This window comes from Anolis sagrei, chromosome 10 (assembly GCF_037176765.1).
Source record: "Anolis sagrei isolate rAnoSag1 chromosome 10, rAnoSag1.mat, whole genome shotgun sequence".
NCBI lineage: Eukaryota > Metazoa > Chordata > Lepidosauria > Squamata > Dactyloidae > Anolis > Anolis sagrei.
The window spans coordinates 20,084,341-20,093,328 of NC_090030.1; the positions used below are offsets into that span (position 1 = coordinate 20,084,341).

General features: G+C 49.5%; 1 protein-coding gene across 1 annotated transcript; it reads left to right on the forward strand.

Annotated features, from left to right (window-relative positions):
- The first annotated feature begins 454 nt into the window (after positions 1-454).
- RAB9B (RAB9B, member RAS oncogene family) lies at positions 455-6,611 on the forward strand. Its single transcript, XM_060756164.2, has 2 exons — positions 455-580; positions 4,615-6,611. The coding sequence occupies exon 2, from the start codon at positions 4,635-4,637 to the stop codon at positions 5,238-5,240; it is 606 nt and encodes a 201-aa protein (XP_060612147.1). The 5' UTR covers positions 455-580; positions 4,615-4,634; the 3' UTR covers positions 5,241-6,611.
- Positions 6,612-8,988: the final 2,377 nt, after the last annotated feature.

The following is an 8,988-nucleotide window of genomic DNA, read 5'->3' on the forward strand; positions in this document are numbered from 1 at the left end:
GTTCACCTACAATCAAAGAGCATTCTGAACTCCACCAATAATGGAATTGAACCAAATATGGCACACAGAACTCCTCGACAAACAGAAAATATATATCAATGATTGGTTGGGGGGTGGGGGGCGCCAAAATACTGTTTGCTTACCATTGAAAATTACCTAGGGCTGCCTCTGAGGACATTGAATAGAATACCAAGTCTGCAAATTTTGTGTTTTGTTTCTGTTTTTTTTTAATGCAAAAAAACATTTAAAAATACAGACATGGGCAAACCTGGAGGGCCCAAGTTAGCCCATGCCTGCCTTAAGTGGCTCAGGGAGGGAAGGAGGGAGAGAGATAGAAAGGGGCGGGTCTCCCTCTGGCCCCGCCCAAGACCCACCTGCTCAGTGGTCCAGGTCTGCAGGGGGAGGGGGGCGAGAGGAGCGGAGTGGGCGGGGCCTTCTCTCTCATTGGGAGAGAGAGATGCTCCAGCCGGCTCTGTCTACGCATGCGCGCTGCGTCCGCTCTGCTTCTTCCCCCTCCTCCCCCGCACCTCTGGATCAGTCCAAAGGAAGGGAGGAGGGCCCTCGTCGCCCCCTTGGAGAGGTAAGCCGGTGGTGCCAATTGGGTGGGGGGCTGACCGTACCCTTCCTGCATCCTCCCTGCATCCCTCCATCATCCCTTCATCATCCCTCCCTGCAGGATCACAACTCCTGAGTGGAACCCAAGGGAGGGGTCAATCACCCTCCTTGAGTTAGCTTCCTTTGTACTAAATCCCTAACCCAATTGAAGCATCTTCTATAGACCAGGGTTGGGGACAGCAGGCCCTCCCTGCCTCCATTGCCTCCAATGGCAGCCTTTCCTGTCCCATCATCCACCCAGAAAGTGGGCCTCTTGGGTCATGGAGTTTATAGCACGCCAAGGGCAGAAGCAAAGAAGGGAAAGACCTTTCTCCACCTCCAGCAACCAAACTCACACAAAAGTTTGAAAAACTGTGGATTTTTTTTACGGCCGGAATCACTGGGATGTTGTGAGTTTTCTGGGAAGCATTCTCTCCTGATGTTTCACCCACATCTATGGCAGGCATCCGCAGAGGTTGTGAGGTCTGTTGGAAACTAGGCAAGTGGGGTTTATATATCTGTGGAATAATGTCCAGGGTGGAGGAATGTACTCTGCTTAAAGCCAGAATCACTGGGATGTTGTGAGTTTTCTGGGAAGCATTCTCTCCTGATGTTTCACCCACATCTATGGCAGGCATCTGCAGAGGTTGTGAGATCTGTTGGAAACTAGGCAAGTGGGGATTATATATCTTGGAATAATGTCCAGGGTGAGGCATAGTACTCGTATCTGCTTGAAGCCATTGTAAATGTTGGAATTGTCCACCTTGATTAGCATTGGTTACATCCAGACTGGACTACTGCAATATGCTCTACATGGGGCTGCCCTTGAAGACAGCCTGGAAGTTTCAACTGGTACAACAGGCGGCAGCCAGGCTCCTTACTGGAGCAAACTATAGGGAGCATAAAACACCCCTTTTAAAACAGCTTCATTGGCTGCCGATAAGTTGCCGAGCCAGAAGCATTCTCTCCTGATGTTTCACCCACATCTATGGCAGAGGTTGTGAGGTCTGTTAGAAACTAGGCAAGTGGGGTTTATATATCTGTGGAATAATGTCCAGGGTGGGGGAATGTACTCGTGTCTGCTTGAAGCCATTGTAAATGTTGGAATTGGCCACTTTGATTAGCATTGGTTACATCCAGACTTGACTACGCCAGTGCGCTCTACATTGGGCTGCCCTTGAAGATAGCCTGGAAGTTTCAACTGGTACAACAGGCGGCAGCCAGGCTCCTTACTGGAGCAAACTATAGGAAGAATTTTAAAACAGCTTCATTGGCTGCCGATAAGTTGCCGAGCCAAATTCAAGGTGCAGGTCATGACCAATAAAACCCTAAACAGTTTGGGCCCCACCTGTCTTCACAATCACATCTCCTTCTATGAACTCTAAGATCTTCCGGGGAGGCCCTCCTCTCACTCCCACCACCGTCACAAGTACGGTTGGTGGAGACGAGAGAGAGGGCCTTCTCAATGGTGGCCCCATGCCTCTGGAACACCCTTCCAAGGGAAATAAGGCAGGCCCATCCCTCCCCTCCTTTTGTAAGAGCTTGAAGACCTGGTGGTTTCAACAAGCCTTTGAGAATGACCAGTTCTAGTCCAACCCAAACAGTGTTGAATATGCCCTTGGATGCTTACCTATTACCCTGGTCATCCCTCTAATAGGCCCTGGAAATGAGCAGCCACAGACCCGTACCTGCTATTGCCGTTAGCCTGTATAGCACTCTACTTAATTCCTGACCCCCTCATATTTAAGTTTGCACTAGCCTTGGCCCAGCTTTTTAATTGCTCTGAATAAGCAGAATTATTTTTAATATACACATGTTACTGTGACAATTTTATGCTTATGTTGTTTTGTGAATTTTATGTTTACTTTGTATGTTTCAGTGATGTTACATGGAAACTGCCCTGAGTCCACCTTGGAGAGATAGAGTGGTATATAAATAAAGTATTATTATTATTATTATTATTATTATTATTGCCTAGCAGCTTCAAAGCCTGGCTGCTTCCTACCTGGGGGAATCTTTTGTTGGGAGGTGTTGATTGTTTCCTGTCTGGAATTCCCATTTTCTGAGTGTTATTTATTTACTGTATGGATCCTAGTTTTTTTTAAAAAAATATTGGTAACCAGATTTTGTTGATTTTCATGGTTTCCTCCTTTCTGTTGAAATTGTCCACATACGTGGATTTTGAGTTTTAAAAACTCTAAAATCAAGACAGTAAATAAAGAACTACACTCAGAAAACATGGGAATTCCAGACAGGAAACAATCAGGGCCAGCTAACACTTCCCAGCAAAGCAGTCCCCCAAACAGGAAGCAGCCAGGCTTTGAAGCTGTAAAGCTATTCAATGCTGGGTTGTTGTGGGACCTCACAACCTCTGAGTATGCTTGCCATAGATGCAGGCAAAATGTCAGGAGAGTATGCTTCCAGAACATGGCCATATAGCCCGAAAAACCTACAACAACCCAGTGATTTCAGCCATGAAAACCTTCGACAATACTATTCATGTGACACTACACAGAGAAACCATTGAAATCCACAAACATGTGGACAATTTCAAAAGAAAGGAAGAATCCATAAAAATGAACACAATGTGGTTGCCAGTATTAAAAAAAACCTCCAAAATCAGGACAGTAAATAAAGAGGAACACTAAAAAAAACCAGGGAAATTCCTGAGGAGGTTGTAAACAAACATGGAAACAGGAAGTTAACCTTCAGCGACAACCACCAGTGGGTTCAGCTTGCAAAGGTAGCTGAACAGGAGGGAGCCCACCCATGAGCTGCACATCAATTCTGGGTTTGACTTTGCAGGAACCAAATTTAGGGGCTGAGCCCAGTTTCTCCAATGGGTTCAGCACCTTGGCCAGCAGGCTTCCTGGGGACCCAGAGTCCTGGCCACAGAGATCCCTTCCTGCTCTAGTGTTGTGCTTTCCCCTGGGTATATTCCTGCAGAGCCCCCTTCCTGCTGTAGCGCTGTGCTATCCCCTGTGTCTAGGCCTGCGGTGATCTCTTCCTTCTCTAGCACTGTGCTTTCCCCTGGATCTAGGCCTGAGGAAGCCCCTTCCTGCTCTAGTACTGTGTTTTCCCATGGGTCTAGACCTGTGGTGCTTTCTCTTGGGTCTAGGCCTGCAGAAACCCCTTCCTGCTCTAGTGCTGTGCTTTCCCCTAGATCTATGCCTGCAGTGATCCCTTCCTGCTCTAGCACTGTGCTTTCCCCTGGATCTTGGCCTGAGGAAGCCCCTTCCTGCTCTAGTACTGTGTTTTCCCCTGGGTCTAATCCTGTGGTGCTTTCTCTTGGGTCTAGGCCTGCAGAAACCCCTTCCTGCTCTAGCACTGTGCTTTCCCCCTGGATCTAGGCCTGTGGTGATCCCTTCCTGCTCTAGCACTATGTTTTCCCTTGGGTCTAGGCCTGCAGAAAACCCTTCCTGCTCTAGTGCTGTGCTTTCCCCTGGATCTAGGCCTGTGGAAGCTCTTTCCTGCTCTAGCACTGAGCTTTCCCTTGGGTCTAGGCCTACAGAAACCCCTTCCTGCTCTAGTGCTGTGCTTTCGTCTGGATCTAGGCCTGCAGTGATCCCTCCCTGCTCTAGCACTGTGCTTTCCCTTGGGTCTTGGGTCTAGGCCTGCAGAAACCCCTTCCTGCTCTAGTGCTGTGCTTTCCCCTGGATCTAGGCCTGAGGACGCTCTTTCCTGCTCTAGCGCTGTGCTTTCCCCTGGGTCTAGGCCTGCGGAAGCCCTTTCCTGCTCTAGCGCTGTGCTTTCCCCTGAATCTAGGCCTGCAGAAGCTCTTTCCTGCTCTAGCGCTGTGCTTTCCCCTGGATCTAGGCCTGCGGGAGCCCTTTCCTGCTCTAGCGCTGTGCTTTCCCTTGGGTCTAGGCCTGCAGAAACCCCTTCCTGCTCTAGCGCTGTGCTTTTCCTTGGGTCTAGGCCTGCAGAAACCCCTTTCTGCTCTAGCACTGTGCTTTCCCCTGGGTCTAAGCCTGTGGAGGCCTTTTCCTGCTCTATCACTGTTCTTTCCCCTGGGTCTAGGCCTTGCCACCGCCGGCGCCATGAGTGGGAAGTCCCTGCTGCTGAAGGTGATCCTCCTTGGGGATGGAGGTGTTGGGAAGAGCTCCCTGATGAACCGCTACGTGACCAATCGGTTCGACTCTCAGGCCTTCCACACCATCGGGGTGGAGTTCCTCAACCGGGACCTGGAGGTGGATGGGCGATTTGTCACACTCCAGATCTGGGACACAGCTGGTCAGGAGCGCTTCAAGAGCCTACGGACGCCCTTCTACCGGGGGGCCGACTGTTGCCTGCTGACCTTCAGCGTGGATGACCGGCAGAGCTTCGAGAACCTGGGCCACTGGCGGAAGGAGTTTGTCTGCTATGCCAACGTCCGGGACCCTGACCGCTTCCCCTTTGTGGTCCTGGGTAATAAGGTGGACAAGCTGGAGCGGGCGGTGGGGCCCGAGGAGGCCCGGGCCTGGTGCCTGGAGCATGGCAACTACCCCTACCTGGAGACCAGCGCCAAGGATGACACCAATGTGGCTGTGGCCTTCGAGGAGGCTGTGCGGCAGGTGTTGGCTGTGGAGGAGCAGATGGAGCACTGCGTGATGGGACACACCATTGACCTCCGCTCTGGTGCCAAGTCCAGGTCCTCCTGTTGCTGATGGTGGCCCAGCAATGGACCGTTCCATCTGCTCAGAGCTGGCGGCCTGAGATCTGCTCTTGTTGGGGCAGCAGGATGGTGGATAAGAGCCACCTCAGAGGGCCCGGGGGTTGAGCCACCCATTCCACCCGTGACCAGTGGCAACCACGTCTTCTGCTCTCGGGCAGTGCAAGACGGACTCTTTCTCCACCATCCCCTGAGCTTGAGATTCTGAAAGAGTCCCAGAGAATGAGACGACACTGTCACTAACTTTCCCCTTCTTGACTCTGCCCTTAACTAGCCATGAAAGGGTTTCTGGGATCAACAGCACCCATTGATCACAACTTCTCCAGAGCTTACCCAAGCGTTGTGGTGCTCCTGCCTGAGAATTAAGGCCAGGAAATGGACCAGGGATATAAGGGCATGAGCAGAGAGATGGCACACGTGAGCCACAAACTGGATAACATGAGCCTGTGGCCTTTGCGTGCTAAACCCAGGTTTCTCCATCTTCCTGCAGTGGAGCAGAAGATGCTGGATTTTGTCCATCTGCTAATCTTGTGTCCAGGGAGAGAAGTGCATTATCACACCAATGGCCCCTATTGAGGGGGTCAGTGACCCTGGAGGATCCTTTTCTTGCTGACCACAACCACACTTGCTGGGGAGCAAGTGAGCAGATTCTAGCCCCCACCCCACCCCACGCCACCCCGCTGCTTTGCTCTTTGAGTGACAGCCGGGTGCCCTCTGCTGGGCCCTGCTGGAAACAGCAGGATACGTCACTGAATTGGAAGACATCAGTCTGGAAGGATTCCCCATCAACTCTCTTCATCCCCCACATCCAGAAAAATGCAGGATCTGCTGACCCTCTTAGAGGCCCCTAAGACTTCTTTCAGCCTTCATGTGGCTCTGTATGTCCAGCAGCCAGGAAGACTTTGGGATGGACATGGGTTTTGCCAATTGTTTTTATGTCAGGAGTGACTTGAGAAACTGCAAGTCACTTCTGGTGTGAGAGAATTGGCCATCTGCAAGGACATACCCAGGGGATGCCTGGATGTTTTGATGTTTTACCATCCTTATGGGAGGCTTCCCCCATGTCCCCGCATGGGGAGCTGGAGCTGACAGAGGGAGCTCATCTACGCTCTCCCCAGATTCGAACCTCAGACCTGTGGGTCTTTAGTCCTGCCGGCAAAAGGGTTTAACCCATTGCACCACTGGGGGCTCCTTGGTTTTGCCAGTGGGAGACTTCCCAATCGCTTGCTTGCTTCCCCTGCTGCCTGCCTCTTTTCATGGTTCTGCAAATGGGGGTTGATCTTCTTGAGCTCAACAGGAGCGGGAAGGGAAAGGGGCACAACCAGTCTGTATTTGAGCCAATAAAAATGTGAATGTATCAAAGGGATGCAAAGTGTCCCCTTGCATGGTCATTTTTGCCTCAGAGGGAAAAGGGGAGCGATGCAGCCTCTTTGGCCCACTCCAAAACCCAGCGGCTTCAGCAAAAGCTCCAAAAGTAATTTGGATTGTAGCCGATGGAAGGTTCTTTGCTTCCCAGAGTTTGCTCCTTCCCAAAGAAACCCCCCCGGCCTTGGGTCCAGTGTCAGCGGGCTTTGGCAGCAGGAGCCTGCCTTGTTTACGCTTCTGCTCTTCGCCCACGGTTCTCAGCCGATCCCAAACGCCATCCCAAATGCCCACCCACTTCATGGAGAGAGAATGCCTGAGACAATGGCCTCATTGAGACACCCGGGACAGAGGCCCACATTACACTACAAGTGGGGTGTGAAAAACAGAGGCCTCACTGCATTTGGTGGGGAGCAGAAGATGAGAAGCCACCCAGGAGCAGGACGCCAAGCCTGGAGAGAGTGGGCCCTTCAGCATCTGCTCTCTCTTGGTGCCTTTTGCATCTTGTAGGTTTCAGGTAGTCCAGAAAAGCAACTTTTACAAAGCAAGGAAATGGCAAGTGCCACTTTTCCAGGCTTCTGGGCAGCCTGTGAGTCTCCTCCCCATCACTCAAGTGGTTACTCCTCCCATAAGCTGCCCCTTCCCCATGCCCTGATTTATCCTTGGCCTCTCCCCATTTAAAAATGCATCAGTTTCTATCTCATTCACTTTCCCCTTTTTTCCCTTCAAATGTCAAGGTCTATTTCCCCCAAACTCCACCACTGTTCACATTTGCACATATTGAGTATCCATGCCAAGTTTGGTCCAGATCTATCCTTGTTTGCATCCACAGTGCTTCCTGAATGTAGGTGAACTACAACTCCAAAACTCAAGGTCAATGCCCACCAAACCCTTCCAGTATCTTCTATTGGTCAAGGGAGTTATGTGTGTCAAGTTTGATTAAATACTATCATTGGTAGAGTTCAGAATGCTCTTTGATTGTAAGTGAACTATAAATCCCAGCAACTACAACTCCCAAATGACAAAATCAGTTCCCTCCACCCCTACCCCCCGCAACTCCACCAGTATTCACATTTGGGCATATTGGATATTTGTGCCAAATTTGGCCCAGTAAATGAAAATACTCCCTGCATATCAGATATTTACATTACGATTCAAACAGTAGCAAAATTACAGTTATGAAGTAGCAACAAAAATAATGTTATGGTTGGAGGTCAGCACAACATGAGGAACTGTATTAAGGGGTTGTGGCATTAACAAGATTGAGAACCACTGTATTAGGAGTAGGTGTTGGGTTTCATCCCTGGACTGCATAAATCTCTTGTGACATCAAGTTTCCTTGTTTGCATCCACAGTGCTTCCTGAATGTAGGTGAACTACAACTCCAAAACTCAAGGTCAATGCCCACCAAACCCTTCCAGTATCTTCTATTGGTCAAGGGAGTTATGTGTGTCAAGTTTGATTAAATACCATCATTGGTAGATTAAATACCATCATTGGTAGAGTTCGATGAGTAGCTAAGCAAGACACAAAGCAAAGCTGAGGGACTCCTTTCCCCACTTTTCCATGTGTTTCCCAAAAGAGCTTTATCTTTACTCCTCCTGCTAATCACTGTCTCCTCCGCCGCTTTGCAAGTTTCTGCTGGTTGTGAAATTTACTTCTGCTATATTTATGGTGGAATCACTTCAAACTTGGCCCAAATATTCAAATGTGCCCAAATGTGAACACTGGTGGGGTTTAGGGAAAATAGACCTTGACATTTGGGAGTTGTGGTTGCTGGGATTTATTGTTTACCTCCACTCAAAGAGCATTCTGAACTCAGTCAATGATGAAATTGAATCAAACTTAGCAAAGAGAACTCCCATGACCAACAGAAAATACTAAAAGGGTTTGTTGGGATTGACCTTGAGTTTTGGAGTTGTAGTTCACCTACATCCAGAGAGCACTGTGGACTCAAGGAATGATGGATCTGGACTGAACTTGGCATGAATGCTCAATATGCCCAAATATGAACAGTGGTAGAGTTTGGGGGAAGTAGACCTTGACACGTGGGAGTTGTACTTGCTGGGATTTATAGTTAAACTACAACCAGAGAACATTCTGAACCCCAACAAAGATATAATTGGGCCAAAGTTCCCACACAGAACCCCTGTGACCAACAGAAAATATTGTGTTTTCTGATGGTCTTTTGAGTTCCCTCTGACACTCCCTCATGACCTCCAGGAGTTCCGACCCCCAGGTCGATTAAGGAAGATTAAACTCATTCAAACAGATTCGTTTTTCCTCTGGTCAAATGGCCATCCCTTCCACACCACATTTGGCATTTATGTTTCCAACAAGTTTGAGAGTTTTTTCCTCTCCCCCACTCACCCTCAAACTCC

Excerpts from the sequence above, each read along its gene's own strand:
- RAB9B (XM_060756164.2), top strand. The coding sequence starts at position 4,635 with ATGAGTGGGAAGTCCCTGCTGCTGAAGGTGATCCTCCTTGGGGATGGA.